Source organism: Delphinapterus leucas, unplaced genomic scaffold, assembly GCF_059928025.1.
Source record: "Delphinapterus leucas isolate spDelLeu-1000000601 "Yukka" unplaced genomic scaffold, BTC_Dleu_Yukka2 spDelLeu_asBTCV2_sq25, whole genome shotgun sequence".
Lineage (NCBI taxonomy): Eukaryota > Metazoa > Chordata > Mammalia > Artiodactyla > Monodontidae > Delphinapterus > Delphinapterus leucas.
In genome coordinates, this window is record NW_028322234.1 from 13935341 (window position 1) to 13953289 (window position 17949).

At 44.5% G+C, this 17949-nt stretch overlaps 1 protein-coding gene across 11 annotated transcripts in view; it reads left to right on the forward strand.

Annotated features, from left to right (window-relative positions):
• Positions 1–17949, forward strand: part of INSR (insulin receptor) — a 130934-nt gene that overhangs the window by 79471 nt on the left and 33514 nt on the right. For 10 of the 11 annotated variants that reach the window (XR_016391518.1, XM_089905549.1, XM_089905554.1 and 7 more), the window contains exons 4-9: positions 5731–5879; positions 6524–6668; positions 7825–8039; positions 9010–9136; positions 10288–10538; positions 12560–12727. Coding sequence is in view for 10 of the 11 variants with exons in the window: in XM_089905549.1 (XP_089761675.1) it covers positions 5731–5879; positions 6524–6668; positions 7825–8039; positions 9010–9136; positions 10288–10538; positions 12560–12727 (1055 nt within the window). In the remaining variant the exon portion in view is untranslated. The remainder of the gene's footprint in view (positions 1–5730; positions 5880–6523; positions 6669–7824; positions 8040–9009; positions 9137–10287; positions 10539–12559; positions 12728–17949) is intronic. The other variant, XM_089905555.1, reaches the window with a different exon arrangement.

Genomic DNA, 17949 nt, shown 5'->3' on the forward strand with positions numbered 1-17949 from the left:
TGTAGCTGCCCGACTCTCACAACCAAGATCAGAACTCAGATATTTTAAATGTTTTCTCCAAGCTGGATCTGGGTGGTGTCCTGAGATTAACCTGGAGTGCCAGGAAGAAGGATTCAATTCTAGATTGTTCTCAAGGCTTTGTTGTCTTTTGAAGGACAATGCCATCAAACCATTTCCTACTATTTAGGTGAGAAAAAGCAAGGTTTTCTCTCCCCGACGGTGAGTCAGATTTCCTACCCACATCTCAGACTTTTTGTTCATGCTGTTAGCTTCTCAGATGAGCTATTTTGGTGTCTCAGGGCTGTAACTGAGTTTTAAAAATCTGTTTCCTGATTTTTATGTTGAGGGTCTGAAAAAAACAAACCAAACAACACAAAAACAAATCAGAAACAGACGTACGTCTAAGGGCCTTGAGCTGACCTGCATACGTAAAAAACCTTCCTCTTGAGACTTGAAAATGAGCCAAGTGAGCAGGTTCTGGTGGGAAATTTTATTTCCCTGAGTGGGGAGGGTGGGAAGGAAAACAATCTTTATTCCGGTTCCTAGGAGCCTCTCTTTGAGTGTTTGTGAAACCTGCAAGTACAGTATGTTTTGTTTTACTCATTTTTGATAAAACCTATCAAGTGGCTTTGTTGACCAAAAATAGGCTTCTATAAATCACCTTTGCATGCCAGACAGAGCTATTTTTTCTTCTTTGGGGCCAGTTTATCAGTAAGATTGGGAAAATTATCATATTCCTCTTGATTTATTTGGTTTTTTTTTTTTCACGTTTGAGATAAAGCATGGATATTAACATCTTCCACTAAACTAAAGACGCTGGCTTTAAAGTTTTTTGTTTTTTTTTTTTTTGATCATAACAAAGATCTGAAAAATAGAACAGCTTCCTTTGATGTTTTGCTGATGCCGGTGACCCCAGGATTGAAGCCCCAGGAAATTGACAGCTTGTCCTGTGATGCTTGGGACGTTTACTGAGTGAAAGAGGGGATAGTGAGGGATGTTAATTATGACCCATCATGGCAGTATTTTACTTTGTAGGCTAAAAAAATTTTTGTTTTCCTTCTGAAGCTTTTATTTTATTTTGTGAAAGACTTCAGTGCTGTCGTGTTTTCTAATGTGGTTTGTTATTAAAAAGGGCCAGATATGTTTTCTTCCATTCTTTTGGCTTATCTGGGAACTAGTTCTTTTTTTTTTTTTTCTTTTAATATGTATTTATTTATTTACTTATTTGGCTGCACTGGGTCTTAGTTGCGGCATGCGGGATCCTTCAGTTGCGGCACACGGGATCTTCGCTGTGGCATGCGGCTCTTTTAGTTGCATCATGCGGGATCTAGTTCCTTGGCGAGGGATCAAACCCAGACCCCCTGCACTGGGAGCGTGGAGTCCCAACCACTGGACTGCCAGGGAAGTCCCTGGGAAGTAGTTCTTGATATTATTAGAGCAGAGGTCTGGGAACCCATGTGGGTTCATTAAGAGGCGTCACCGTCTATGGTCGTTCCCAGATACCTGGTGGGGTGCTCTTTAGTGAGATGAGGAGGATTAGATATTTGGGGTGCATGTTAAGGGTGTGGAGAATTCTCTGCCTCTTGATCTTCGCATGGCTGGTTTCTCGTTGTCATCCAGGTCACAGGCTTAAACGTCACTTCTTTTGAGACTCCTTCCCCGTATGACCTTCTTTCTGAACTAGCCATCTGGTTGCTCTTGGGCACAACACTCCATTTTAACTCTTTTCATGCTATTTACCACTAGCTGATATTTTAATTGTCAATTTATTAATTTTCCCCAACGAGACCATACGCTTCACAAGTGTATCAGCTAGCTTATGCTGTGTAACAAACCACCCCAGCACTTAGTGACTTAAAACAACACTCATTTATGATTTCTAATGAGTCTGTGCATTGACTGGAGGTTTGTCTGGCTTGGGCTGGGTCAGCTCTGATGAGATGGTACAAGCTAACCTCTCATATCCTGCATGGGCAGTTGGGACCTCTCTCCATGTGTAGCCAGGAAGGGCATGCTTTACTGGGTAAGTACTTCTTAAGCCACTGCTGTATCACGTTTGCTAACCTCCCATTGGCCAGAGCAATTCATATGGCCAAGCCCAGATTCCATGGGCGAGAAGGCAGACTCCACTTCTTGGTGGGAAGGGCTGGAAAGATCGTGTGGATTTCCCACAGGGAAAATAGGTTGTTTGTTCACGCCTGTGTGCCTGTGGTTTATAACTGCCATTGGCAAGGGGCCGGATAGTAACTATTTTCAGCTCTGAGGTCTGTGTGGTTGCAGCTACTCTACTCCGGCCTTATAGAGTGATAGCAGCCATTGATGATATTCAACCCAGCGGCTGTGGGTGTGTTCCAATATAGCTCTATTTACAAAAACCAGTGGCCAGCTGGAGTTGACCTGTGGGCTGTAGTTTGCTTACCTTTGGCTTAGAGCATCATCTATCACATGATAAATGCTCAGTGGATATTTGTAGAACCAACAAAAGAACCCAAACATTTGGTCATTATTCTGTTTCCACCCCATCTGCTCTGACACCAACTGGGTGTACTGCAGTAGAGCTCAACCTCAACCACCTGGCTTAGCATCAGACCCACAGGTTAAAGCCTTGGTTCTCCATCAGACCAACTTTACTTCACAATGCCAGCCACAATTTGGGAGTCCCCAGGTCACCCACACTTCTGATTGGCTGGCTATAAATTTTGAGGCTCCCACAAACCCCCTGGGTTCAATAATTTGCTAGGACAACTCACAGAGCTGAAAAAAAAAAAGTCTATACTATTCTGTTGGTCCAAGCCTATTGATGGTAGCACCTTGGGTTAGGGATGCTTGCAGCGCTTACCTGGGCATGTATCACTCATAGCGAGCTCTACAGACACTCTCCCATGGGGGCCCCTATTTATGGCTGGACCAGCTCTGAGGTTCCTATTATGATCCCAGGATGCACTTCAGTGAGAAACCATCAGGGAACCTCAAAGAACAAGATTTTTTACTCACAGGTCCTGGAGGGCCACACAGTAGAGTCGTGGGGAGCAGGGGTGGGGAGAGGGAGAGAGGGGAGAAAAAGAGTGGGAGGGAGGAAGGGAGAGAGAGAGAGGAGGGGGGTTCTGCTTTTATTAGGGTATGAGGGTGGGGTGTCTAGGGTTTTATGGGTTCACTCTATGGTGAATTTAAAGTTTAAGAGCAGGAATTAGGGCACAGGAAGGGGGAAGCAGGGTCAGTCAAGTGGTCAGTTATCTAGGTTCCCCAAGGCTTTCTGAAAGAGCCCCCTTCATGGGTGGGGGCAGCCTAATTCCTTATCTGGTTGTTTTGCTAGTGGCTGGGTCATAGACCCGGTGTTACATTTACTCAAGACAGATGTCTTTTTTTTTTTTTTTTTTTTGCGGTACGTGGGCCTCTCACTGTTGTGGCCTCTCCCGTTGCGGAGCACAGGCTCCGGACGCGCAGGCTCAGCGGCCATGGCTCACGGGCCCAGCCGCTCTGCGGCATGTGGGATCCTCCCGGACCAGGGCACGAACCCGTGTCCCCTGCATCGGCAGGCAGATTCTTAACCACTGCGCCACCAAGGAAGCCTGACAGATGTCTTTTGAAATAGATGCCTCAGCTGTCAGAAAGCTTCATGTCAGGCTTACAATTGCAATTACAATTACAATTACAGCTTTATTATTATGGATGAACAGAGGCTGGGAGAGTTCCAGACGCAGGGCTCCTATCCCCTCATGGAATCAGAGATATCACCCTTCCAGCATAGCTGTGTGTTCACCAGCCAGAAAAATGGACTGAGTTGGTGTCCAGAGTTTTCCTTTGGGTTTTACTACATAGGTGTGATTGGTTGAATCATTGGCCGTGGGTTTGAACTCCATCTCCAGCCCCGCTTCTCTCTCTGGAGGTCAAGTGGCTGATGCAACCCTCCAAATCACATATTTGGTCTTTCTGGTGACCAGCCCCTCCAAGTCACCTCATTAGCACAACAAAGATGCTCCTATAACTCAGGAAATTCCAAGGACTTTTGAAGCTCTGCACCAGGACCTGGGACAAAGACCAGATGTGTTGTTTTTTTTTTTTTTCTGTCCTTTCAATTTTCTTTCTTTTTCTTTTTTAACATCTTTATTGGAATATAATTGCTTTACAATGGTGTGTTACTTTCTGCTGTATAACAAAGTGAATCAGCTATACATATACATATATCCCCATATCTCCTCCCTCTTGCATCTCCCTCCCACCCTCCCTATCCCACCCCTCTAGGTGGTCACCGGTGACCAAGATCTTTCTGAAGAATCAAATATGCAGGGGTGTGGTAACAACAATTACTGTTGTTATTTACAACAGTAGCAACAATGATACCACTAATAAAAAGTGATCATCATAGCAATGGACCAACGATTTTTAGTTTCTATGTGCTGAGTGCTTTAGGTGGTATATATCATTCAGTCCTTATCACTACCTGCCCCGTGAAGATTGCCTCCGTTTCACAGATGAGGACACAGATCTTGAGAACGTAACAGTTGGGAATCTTGAGGTTTCATACGACAGAACCCCAATTCAAACTGGCTCAAGCAAGATTAAAGGAGTTTATTGATGACTGTAACCAAAAAGTTCAGGGAATCGCTTTAGGTACAGCTGTATCCAGGAGCTCAAGGGATGTATATGATCTATTTCTTTCCATCCTCAGCTTTATTTCTGTCTCTGTTAGTTTTGGTCTCAGGCAGCAGCCTCTCCCTTGTCCCTTGCTCCATGCTAGCAATATAGCCATACCCTCTTAGATACTGCAGAAGGAAGACAATTTTTCCTTCCAGAAAGTTCTAGCAAAACCCTCACTGGGTTGGCTTGGGGGTGTGCCCACCTCTGAATTCCCAGCGGGATGGAAGATTGTGCTCAGCCTGCCCTGGATCCTGTGTCCTGCTTGGACCTAGGAGGGCTGTGCCAGCCAAGAACTGACCTCAGAGGCACTGCGTAAGGGAGGGCTGATTCCCAAAGGACTCCTGGGGGCTATAAATTTGAGGACATCAGGCTGCAGGAAGGCAAAACCAAAGTCTGCCTCCAGTTACCCACTATCAAATGTGAGGTTGTGCTGTAGCCCGTAGGTTGTGTCGTCACGTCCTATATAGTTGTCTGGTCACGTCAGACCCCACACAGAACAGCAAACATCCCATCACCTTGCAGTAGCAGCCTAAGTTCCACCAGTTGGGGTAGCAGCATCAGCTCAGCCACTTTCGAATAGCGGCAAAATGAGTCCTACGTAAGGCCCATCAGCTCTGCATCATTCCCGTCACCATGGTAATGCCGGGAGTCCCATCAGTTCCATGTAATGGCATGAGTCCTGTCTCCACAGGGTAGAAGGTGATTCTCCATGGGGTACAGTGTGAATCCTATCACTTTGGGGTAAGGCAGGAGCCCCATCATTTTGGAGTAAAAGCATGAGTCTCCTGACCTTGGGGTAATGCTGTAGGACCTGCCACCCTGGAGAAACACCCTAAGCCTATCACTTTAGGCAGTTGTTCTTACCTGGGGGTGATTTGCCCTTCCATCCCCCAGGGGACAATGTTTGGACAGCCTCCCACAACAGAGAGTTCTCCGGTCCCAAATGTCACCAGCTCTGTGGATAAAGCATCCTGCCTTATGGTCACTTGGGACCCTGTGCAACACACTGTCTGCTCTGTGTGTGTGTGTGTGTGTGTGTGTGTGTGTGTTCCTGTGTGCCCTGACCTCTCTCTCTCTCCACTCTTTCTGCAGCTTGATGTGTACTCCATGCCTGGGCCCCTGTCCCAAGGTGTGCCACCTCCTGGAAGGCGAGAAGACCATTGACTCAGTGACATCTGCCCAGGAGCTCCGAGGCTGCACCATCATTAACGGAAGCTTGATCATCAACATTCGAGGGGGCAGTGAGTGCTCTGGGGGGAGGGGTTGCTGTCTGCTGGGATCCACTCTCCCTGCGAGCACAGAAGGAAAACAGTCCAGAGACTCATGCAAGGAATCTGTTTCCAAACCTGGTGGAGTTCACAGCTCAGTCCTGGCCTCACTCCCCCCGAGATTCTGATTTTCAAAGCTGGGAGTTGGGACATCAAGAATTTGCATTTTTAACAAGCAGGCAACATGCCCTCTTTTGCAGGTCTGGGGACCATGTCTCCAGAAATTCTGTCACAGGCAAAAAGGCATTTCTCTGTTTACTTATTTAGCGAACATTTATTGAATACTCACAGTGAACAAGGCAAAGTCCGTGCATGGTGGATATTGCAAATAAACAAATTAACGTATAATGTAAACCCAGGCAGGGGTTCCTGCTATGAAGGCAAGCAAAGCAGGGTGATGGAGGGAGCAAGGGTTGGCATCTTAATGTAATAAATATATTCAGATTTGCAGGCAGGACAATCTCTGTCATAACTACTCTGCCTTGTAGATGTATTTTGAGCAGGGCTCGTGAAAATCATTTTCAGCCTGAAGGTTAACTCTTCACTCTGGGGAATTCTGGAAAGGTTAAAATATTTTGGTAGAAGCCCACTGGATATTCATTCTCTCCTTTCCTTAGACAACCTGGCAGCTGAGCTAGAGGCCAACCTTGGACTCATTGAAGAAATTTCAGGGTATCTGAAAATCCGCCGATCATATGCCCTCGTGTCACTTTCCTTCTTCCGGAAGTTACGTCTGATTCGAGGGGAGACCTTGGAAATCGGGTATGTGGGCCTGCTGCTGTATCTGTGGGCTCGTTAGGAAGTTTGTGAGTTATTGTAGAGAAACTTAGGTTTTTTTGCCAAGACATGAAAACAACTTAAGTGTCCACTGATGGTTGCATGGATAAAGGAAATGTGGTGTATATGTGTGTGTGTGTGTGTGTGTGTGTGTGTGTGTATACATATATATATACAGTGGAATATTATTTTGCCATAAAACTATCTTTTTGCCGAATCTTTCATTTGGATTGTTCATTTGGATTATTCCAGTGACTTTCTTGCTGGTTCTAGAACTACCAGGGCCATCCAACAGAAATATAATACAGGTCACATATGAGACTTAAAATGTTCCAGTAGCCACATTTAAAACACTTTAAAAGACATAGGTGAAATGAATTTTAATAATGTATTTTACTGAACCCATTACATTGAAGCTGTTATTTTGACATGGACTCAATACAAAAAATTATAAAGAAGATCTTTTACATCCTTTTTTTTAATGCAAAGTCATTGAAATCTGTGGTTTTTTACTTCTGGTACAGTTCAGAATGGCCAAATTTCAGGTGCTTAATAGCCAGATGTGGCTGGTTGTTTCAGTGTTGGATAACACAGATCTAGGTGCTGCCCTTTTCCCATTCATCATGTACTGGTGGCCCACTCATAGTTCTAAGGCACAGGTCTAATTGAGTTACTGAGTTGTTATAAAACCTTCAGTGGTCCCCCTCTGCCTACCAAGGAAGGTCACATATTCTTGGTCTCAGTCTGGTATGCAGTATACTAGAGGATTTGGCCCATGGCATCTCTTTGGTCTTGCCCGTCACCTGTTGGCCAGAACAGGCCACTTTGCTCTTCCCTGGGCCCAGTTCACGTGCCTCTGTGTCTTCAGTCTTTCCCCTTTTCAAAACCCATATCTCAATCCATCACAGTCTTACCCTCCTTCCCCACAAGACTGATCTCACATACTTTCCTGGCCCTGAAGACTTCCTCAACTTCCCCTGTCCCTCTAACCCTCCTTTCAACATGTAATGAGTATGTGTCAAGCAAGTGGTTAGGACTGGGGACGGAGCACTGAACAAGATCAACTCCAGCCATGGCCCCGCCATCTTGGAGTTGGAGACGACAAGCTGATGAATGATTAGGCATGTGTGTGTTTCCATAGGAACTACTCTTTCTATGCCTTGGACAACCAGAACCTAAGGCAGCTGTGGGACTGGAGCAAACACAACCTCACCATCACTCAGGGGAAACTCTTCTTCCACTATAATCCCAAACTCTGCTTGTCAGAAATTCACAAGATGGAGGAAGTTTCAGGAACCAAGGGGCGCCAGGAGAGAAACGACATTGCCCTGAAGACCAATGGGGACCAGGCGTCCTGTAAGTGGTGATGCCCTTGTCCTTCCACGGACCAGATAACGTGGCTGCCCTCCCCCTCCCCCACCACACTGGCCCCCGGGGGAGTGTCACTTCCCCCCAATGAGCTAAAACAACAATGTGTGTGATAGGCTCTCTGAAATACTGAGGAAGAATGTACATGTTATCTCTTTGCCAAATATTAAACACAGTGCCTGATACTGGAAGATGCCACATAAACATTGAATGAATGAATGAATGAATGTCACTTCTCTTACATGTGGCCTTGGCTCAAATGCTTTAGCAGAGTCTACAGTTGCTACAGCTGGAGACTGTCAGCTGACTGCCCTCCTCTGACAGGTTTTCTCTTGAAGCATTGAGGTGTCAAGGCTTCCATAATGCCCTCATGCGAAGTTGGTTCCTCATGGCAGAAGCTGTGAGAATTCAGGGGAGAGAGAGAGCAAGGTTGGAACTTAAGGGGTGGAGCTTAAGGAGGGCTTGCAATCTAGGCAGAGGGAATTACTCTCTCCAAGGCATTGCCCTTCCAAGGAATTGTCACTCCAAGGTATAACGATCTGTACGCTCCCTAAACCCACTTGGCTTAAATGTGTCCATTTGCACTGGAGTTATGTGTTCTGACATGTCGGGCATGAAAATCCACATGCAAGGCAGAATTGTGTCAGGATAAATGCTATTCTTGAAAGTCCCTTTTTCCAGTAGCGATTAGCCACTTGTCCTTCTGTTGGTGCCGACCGTGGTTCTTTGGTTGAGCACATCTGGCCAAGTACCTGACTTGCGGTCAGGGCCAACTTGCATGACCTGTTCTTGACTCTGAACACAGGAGAGGCATGCGGAAATAAGACCTCTCAGAGGGACAGCATGTTGCCATCTTCCTTCTCGTGGATACTCTTGAAAATATGGGATCATTTGCTTTGGGTTGAAATACATTATTTAATTCTGATACTGTTTTTTTTTTTTTTTTTAACCTTTCTAGGTGAAAATGAATTACTTAAATTTTCTTACATTCGGACATCTTATGACAAGATCTTGCTGAAATGGGAGCCGTATTGGCCCCCCGACTTCCGAGACCTTCTGGGATTCATGCTCTTCTACAAAGAGGCGTAAGTAGAAGGATAAAGAGGTGTGTTTGTTGTGTATGTTCTCAGAGGCTCCCCTCTGAGGTTCCTGTCTATCTCCTTACTTGTGGAATAAATATCACAGGTTCCTTGGTCAGATCTCACCAGTTGATGGTGTATGACGTCAATAACGTTCCCTATTGTCAAAAGCCAGAAACCGAAGCAGGCAGGTTTCTTTTGGAGGTCCCGATTGGGCAATATTCCGTTTTGCTTCTTATATGTACATCTCGCCAGACATCCTCAACAAAAAGTCACTTAGTCTACTTAGTAGGCGTCTTAAAGTTTATTTTTTATCTATTTTGTATTTTTTCCAACATTTGAAGAATGGTGGTAAAACATACATGAAATTGACCATCTTAATGACGTTTAAGTGTACCGCTCAGTGACATTAAGTACATTCATGACATTGTGTGACCATCATCACCATCCCTCTCCACAGTTTATTCATCGTCTCACACTGAAACTCTGTCGCCTTTCAATAACACCTAGTCGTTTTGAGTATCTGACTGTGCTGAAATTTAAAAGGAAGACAATGGAAGTGGTGATTGTGTTAATAGGAATAATTGTTCCATCCCTCAAGATTTTTAAAAATATTTATCTACTTATTTATTTATTCGCCTACATAGGGTCTTAGTTGTGGCACATGGGATTCTCTCTAGTTGCGGTGCCCAGGCTCCCTAGTTGTGGCCCACAGGCTGTAGAGTGTGTGGGCTCAGTTGCCCCGCGGCATGTGGGATCTTAGTTCCCCAACCAGGGATTGAACCCGTGTCCTCTGCATTGGAAGGAGGATTCTGAACCACTGGACCACCAGGGAAGTCCCCATCCCTCAAAATTTGCTATGTGTCAGGCTGTGTGTGGAGAAGTCAACACACATCCTCTTGTGTAATCTTATCAATAACTCTGGTAGTTAGTATCATCATCCTGATCACTGTTATTATTATTGTTGGGAAACTGAGGCATAAGGGAAGCGGCCCCTTTCTCTTTGGCTATTCCTGTGTTTTTTTTCCTTGTGGTAGAAGATTATTGGTGAACAGGGTGCAAGCCTATAGGAGGTAACTTCGCCCAGCCACATCTCTTTGGTCTTTAGAGCTATAGTTGAGAAATGGTAATCAACTTTTCCTATTTCGTCTTGAAAGCCCTTATCAGAACGTGACGGAGTTTGATGGGCAGGATGCATGTGGCTCCAACAGCTGGACCGTGGTGGATATTGACCCGCCTATGAGGTCCAACGACCCCAAGTCACAGAACCACCCCGGGTGGCTAATGCGTGGTCTCAAGCCCTGGACCCAGTACGCCATCTTTGTCAAGACCTTGGTCACCTTTTCTGATGAACGCCGCACATACGGGGCCAAGAGCGACATCATCTATGTCCAGACGGATGCCACTAGTAAGCATTTCTTGTGGATATGAATTTGTGCGTGAATCAGACGTCTTGCATTTAACAGGCTGACCTGGTGATGTCCTATGAAATGCCTTTTTTTTTTTTTTTTTTTTTTTGCATGGTTATTGGCTTCTAAAAGAGCCGGGCACTGAGGTTTATAATTTCAGAAGATCAGGCAGTAGCAACAAGACATCGGAGGGGAACATACATTTCTTCTTCCCATTATGGAAAATTTTCAAATATTTACAAAAGTAGGAAAAAAAAAAAAAAGATTCCCCCCACCGCCACCTTGTAACCATCTCTCAGCTTCAACAGTGATCAATATTTTGCCATTTTTGTTTCATCACTATGCCTTTTCCCCCATCTCCATTTTTTGACGAGTATTTCATAGCAATTTAGTTGTATTTTCATAAAGCATAAGCCCTATCCAACCACTGGGATAGGAGACATTTGGTGATACCTGGAGATATTTTTGGTTGGCATGACTGGGGAGGTGGGGTTGGGGACCAGGGATGCTGCTCAACGTATCACATGCACAGGACAGCCCCCCCCGCCGGCAAAGAATTATCTAGCCCCCGCAAGTCAGTAGTTGAGAAATCCTGTCCCGTAGGATCGAGTCCAAACTTTATGAACCAGCCCCAACTTTATTGACTACTGCCCTCTCATCCTGTATCCTCCAGCAATACCTCCAGCAGGACTTATAGTTTCTGGAAACTTCCAGCTTCCAGGCTTTTGTACACACTGTGTCCTCTGCCTTGAAACACCCCACTCCCACCCCTCACCGACTCCCTCAGCCACCTCCGTTCTCGAGGGGAAGCTTTTGTGGAGCCCAAAGGTGGTGCCTTTGGGGGGAATGTTAGATGGGCTGCCAGCTCAGGGATAAGATTGAATGGCATCCCACTGCCGAAATTTGCCCCAGGACTGGGTTCAGTTGGGGCTAATGTTAACCAGCAGATGTGGCTTTGTCTATTCCCACGATCCTCCTTTTCCCCAGCGCCTTTTCAGTGCCCAGAACAGAGAAAGCTTGGCACGTCGTTGGAGCTCTGTAAATCAGGGGTCCCCGACCTCTGGGCCACAGACTGGTACCAGTCTGCCACCTGTTAGGAACCAGGCCTCACAGCAGGAGGTGAGCGGCAAGCGAGCAAAGCTTCATCTGTATTTACAGCCGCTCCCCATCCCTCACATTACCACCTGAGCTCCGCCTCCTGTCAGATCAGCGGTGGCATTAGATTCTCATACGAGCATGAGCCCTACTCTGAACTGTGCACTCGAGGGATCTGGGTTGCACGCTCCTTATGAGAATCTAATGCCTCATGATCTGAGGTGGAGCTGAGGCGGTGATGCTAGAGCTGGGGAGCAGCTGCAAATACAGATTATCATTAGCAGAGAGGTCTGACTGCACAGAGACCATAATAAATCAACTGCTTGCAGACTCCTATCAAAACTCTATCAGCGAGTGGCAAGTGACACTTAAGCTGCATTTTACAGAGTAGACTGGACATAAGCAACACACGTCGGGTGTCACTGTCTCCCATCACCCCCAGATGGGACCATCTAGTTGCAGGAAAACAAGCTCAGGGCTCCCACTGTTTCTGCATTCTGGTGAGTTGTATAATTATTTCATTATATATTACAATGTAATAATAATAGAAATAAAGTGCGCAATAAATGTAATGTGCTTGAATCATCCTGAAACCATCCCCGCCTCCAGTCCGTGGAAAAATTGTCTCCAATGAAACTGATCCCTGGTGTCAAAAAGGTGGGGGACTGCTGCCGTAAATGTTTGTTGCAAAAATGGTGGAACATGGAATCTACATAGTCTGTGCTACCCATGGATTGTAATTTTGTAACCCATGCTTTCACTGGGCAAGCATTCCACGTGTTGCCAGTTTTCTCTGATGTTAAATAACACTGCAGAGAACATCCTCATGATTTCTCGAACTTGGGTTTTCCCCCTCATGCCCACCCGATGGCTTGTACCCTCCTCCTCCTCCTCACAGTGGACCTGTCTCCTTTCTCCTTGGCAGATCCTTCTGTCCCCCTGGATCCCATCTCGGTGTCTAATTCTTCGTCTCAGATTATTCTGAAGTGGAAGCCTCCCTCTGACCCCAATGGCAACATCACACACTACTTGGTATTCTGGGAGAGACAGGAGGAAGACGGTGAACTGTATGAATTAGATTATTGCCTCAAAGGTGAGTGCAGGCAGAGGCGGGGGAGGGGCCTGTTTCTTTTTCAAGTTTTTTTTTACATTTTTTTAAATTGAAGTATAGTTGATTTAAACTGTTGTGTTAGTTTCAGGTGTATAACGCAGTGATTCCGTTATACATATATATTCTTTTTCAGATTCTTTTCCCTTATAGGTTATTACAAAATGTTGAGTGGAGTTCCCTGTGCTCTACAGTAGGTTCTTGTTATCTATTTTATACATAGTAGTGTGTATAACATCTGATCCACTTTGTTCTTCTTTTGGGGAAGCATCTCTCCCCTTCTGCTTCCCAGCATGTGCATATGGGTACACACACTCCATTTTATCTCTGACGAAAACACACATACAGGCAGACCTCAGAGATACTGCGGGTTCGGTTCCAGACTCCCGCAAGGAGGCGAATATTGCAATAAATTGAGTCACGTGAGGTTTTTTTCGGTTTCCAGTGCCTATAAAAGTTATGTCCACACTATACTGTAAGTGTGCGATAGCATAATGTTTAAGAAAAAATATACTTAAAATATACATATTACTGTATTTCTCTTTCTGGCCTATATGTGGAATCTAGAAAAATGATGCAGATGAACCTATTTGCAGGGCAGGAATAGAGATGTAGACGTAGAGAACAGACATGCGGACACAGAGGGGAAGCGGAGAGTGGGACGAATTGGGAGATTAAGATTGACATATATACACTACCATGCATGAAATAGATAGCTCGTGGGAACGTGCTGTGAAGCATAGGAAGCTCATGCCCTGTGATGACCTAGGTGGGTGGGATGGCGGGGAGGGTGGGAGGGAGGTCCAAGAGGGAGGGGATATAGATATACATATAGCTGATTCACTTAATTGTACAGCAGAAGCTAACACAACTTTGTAAAGCAATTATACACCAATTAAAAAATGATTAAAAATATACAGACTGCTGTATATAAAATAGGTAACGTAACCAACAAGGACCTAGTGTATAGCACAGGGAACTATACTATAACTATAACTGAGTATAGTTATTACAAGATATAGTATTATCTTGTAATAACCTACAATGGAAAAGAATCTGAAAAGAAAATACTGAATCAGTTTGCTGTACACCTGAAACTGACACAACATTGTAAATCAACTCTATTTCAATAAAAATTTAACAAAGAAGAAATCTAGACTAAAAAAAAAAAAACCCAAACAATGCACATACCTTAATTAAAGAATACTTTATTGCTAAAAAAGAAAAAGCCCAATTACAATAGTAACATCCAAGATCACTGATCACAGATCACCATAACAAACATAATAAAAATGAAGAAGTTTGGAATATTGTGAGAATTACCAAAGCGTGACACAGACATACGAAGTGAGCAAACGCTGTTGGGAAAATGGCACTAATAGACTTGTTTAACGCAGGGTTGCCACAAACTTTCGATTTGTAAGAAAAACACAATAAGAGGAGGAGGTCTGCCTGCCTGTTCGCATTTCTAAACATCACAGCGTGAGGACACGCTCTGAAGACTTCTGTCAAAAACAGACACTCCCCGTGTCTTGGCATCATTTCCCTCTGGAATTTTCTCCCCCTTCCCTTCCTTATCCACCTCCCCTGGTAGGGGTGTAGCTGTGTTAACCCACGCAAGACTTCCCTCCGAAGCTAGAAACACAGCCGATGTGTGGAGTGGTGATTGGCAAAGTCAGGGAAGAATTTTCGCCCCTAATTTTAGACCCTTAAGTTGTAAGGACCAGAGAAAGCAAAGAGTGATCATCTCTTCCCTCCTGGGCTTTCCATTCAAAATTTATACTAATGACACATTTTTTTCCAGTCTTTAATCTCATTTACTTAATGGGCTTCCATCCATCTACAGGAAAAGGGAAAAATATTTGAAGCCTCAAACTAGTGTGCATAAATTAGTTTAAGATTATTTTAAAAGTGGGTTTTAAAAAAGCCCATCAAACTGGAGAAACTGAAGTCTTTTTTTTTCTTTAGTTATTTTGTTTTGTTTGAGTCTATATAAAGTACTTTTCCCCCAATCCCTAGACTCTTTTGTATTTTTAAAAAATTTCATTGGAGTAGAGTTGATTTACAATGTTGTGTTAGTTTCAGGTGTACGGCAAAGGGATTTAGTTAGACGTACACCTAGATTCATTCTTTCTCAGAGTCTTTTCTCATATAGGTTATCAGAGGGTACTGAGTACAATTCCCTGTGCTACACGGTAGATCCTTGTTGGTTATCGATCTTATATACAATAGTGTGTGTATGTTCATCCCAAGCTCCTGATTTATCCCTTAGTTGTCTTGTTGTTGTTGATTGGTTGGCCTGTATTTATTTTTCTTTAGATGTTTTGAGCTACCGGTATCCTCAGATCTTGGGGCCGCTGATGAGACGTGGCTGAGGTCGGGAGCCTGAGGTCTTCTCTGACCTACTGTAGGGCTTTGGGCAAGTCACTGAGCTTGTCACTGGCTGCCTCCTTTTGGGGGAGAAGGGGCGGGAGGCCAGATAATCTCTGGACGCTGTCCCAGCTCTAAGATCATGTGCTATATGTATGCCTGTGACCTCATCCCCCGCCTGAGCAGAGGGTTGCAAACGTGATTTATCTCCTTGGATGCTTTATATAACTTGAGAGCAAGCAAAGTCATTGGCTCAGCTGTCAGCTGTAACAGAAACCGCCAGCTAGAACTGCCAGCAGCATCAGGATAGGCAATGTTTTCTTTTTCTCTTTCTTTCTTTCTTTTTTAGAGCAACAACTTTTATTCTGGAAGTCTGCATCTCTCATTACAATATGACAATTTGACATGGTTTTATTTGTAATGATGCCAAAGTTTATGTAATTAAAAAATAAACTTAACCAAGGATGGATATCGTATGATGCAACTCTTAGGAGGTCCCTAGAGGAGTCAAATCCACAGAGACAGGAAGCCGGATGGTGGGTGCCAGGGGCTGGGGGAGGGGTTGGGGAGTGAGTGTTTCATGGGGACAGAGTTTCAGTTTGGGAAGATGAGAACGTTCTGGAAATGGATGGTGGGGATGGTTGCACAAGAATGTGAATGTCCTTAATGCCACTGAGATGTGCGCTTAAAAATGATTAGGATGGTAACTTTTTTGTCATGTATATTTTGCCACAATTAAAAAACCCAAATACACACACAAATTAATAAGCTTTCTAACACACACAAGATCAATAATTTACTAACCGTGCTCAGTAGTAGCTTCCTTTAGTATCACAAGTGGTTTTTTTTTTTCCAGCTTTATTGAGGTGTACTTGATAAGTAAATGGCAAGGTATTTAAAGTGTAAATTGTGATGATTTTATATACATACACATTTTGAAAGGATTCTTCCCATCTAGTTAATTAATACATCTATCACCTGACATATTTATCTCTTTTTTTGGTGAGAATTTTTAGCTTCTCCTCTGATATCGAATTGTTTATTTCATTTATACAGTACAGTCTTATCAACTATACGGCTTTTTATTGTGGAATATATATAACATAAAATATACCATTTGAACTACTTTTAAGTGCACAGTTCAGCGGCATTAAATACATTCACACTGTCGTGCAACCATCCCCAGCATCCGTCTCCAGAACTTTCTTGTTTTCCCAAACTGCAAACTTTGTCCCCATGAAACACTGACTCCCCACCCCCTCCCCCATCCCCTGGTGCCCGCCTTTCTACTTTGTCTCTATGCATTTGACTGTCCTAGATACCTCACTGTACTTTAGTCACAGAAAATCCATGGGGCACCAAGTGTCATGCAGAAGGGGTGACAGGTGTCAGGAGCTATGTCCATGCCTGATCAAAAGTCCCTTCCTCCCCAGAAAAAAATCAGGACCCCCCCCAACCTTTTACTAAGGAAATCTGAAGTGTTTTTTTTTTTTTTAATTTTTTATCCATATTGCCATCAATAGCCCCTCTAACAGCTAACCCACACAGGTTATTCCATGTCTATTAATAAACGTTAAGAAGAAGTATTTTTTAAGGATTTTGCAAAGCTTCCGAGTAGGTACTCACCATTCACAGGAAGATACTTTGAACTCATTGTCTAGCAGAGCCATTGAAAGGGAGAGGAAGAGATGGAATTTCCCTTGCTCAATAGACACGAGTAGGCACCCAGGATCAGGGGCATGCTTTTTGCCCTTAAGGAGTAACATACATCCTCCAGGTTGTACCAGAAGTGACAGGCAGCAGGCATCCCCGGGACTGGACCTCAGGGGTCAAGACACACCAGCTGTGATACTTAAAAAAACAGTGTGGTATTTTTAAGAGCATGACCTTGAGAAGTTGTTCTTTTTTCCCTTTTTAAAAAATTCTCTTTTCTGTGCTTCTTGGAAAAAGTTCTTCCCCCAATTTCCTTTCATGTCTTTCATCCATCACTGTTGACATTGGGGGCCAGATAATTCTTTGAGGTGGGGGCTGTCTTGTGTCAGGTAAGATGTTGAGCGGCATCCCTGGTGAACACCAAAATGTCACCAGACCGTGCCCGTTGTCCTGCAGAGGGGGGTGGGGGGCAGTGCTGAATCACCCCTGCCCTGGTGAGAACCACTGCTCTGCTCTGACTTCCGTTTTCCTGAACGAATTGTAGATTCTTTCATTTGTGCTGCAAAGTTTGGTTGCTCAGTATAAACACTGGGTCTGTAAGTCTGACCCCTTAGAATTCCATTGGAATTCTGCTCTGTCCTCTTATCCCTTTATAGTTACCTGGTTGATTGATGATTCATTCATTCAACTGTGACTTGGTCCCCAGTCCTTTTCTAATGCCACCTCCCATCATTCTCTCCCTTATCCCCTTCCAGCTACACTGGGTCCTTGGCGTCTTCTGGCATGCCAAGGAAATTCCTACCTCGGGGCCTTTGCACTCGCTCTTTGCTGTCTGAATTGCTTTACACCAAGATATGTGCATGGCTCATTCTTTTATTTCCTTGGGGACTGCTTAGTGGTCACTTTCTCGGAGACATTCCCCCCCCCCCGACACCCTCTGTCCTTTCACCCCACCATCGGACCCATGGCATATGTATTTATTAGTTTATTGTGTATTCCTCCCACCGCCACGTACCTCATCCACTGGAATGTAGGTTCTGTGAGGGCAGGGACATGCCTCGTCACCTTCAGCATCTAGCCCTATGGGGTTGTGGTGTCTGACATTTTCCTGCTGCACATCCACAGGCACCTTCTCAGTTGTCAGGACCCTCCAGTGAGAGATCTTATTTTTCCCAGTAGACCTT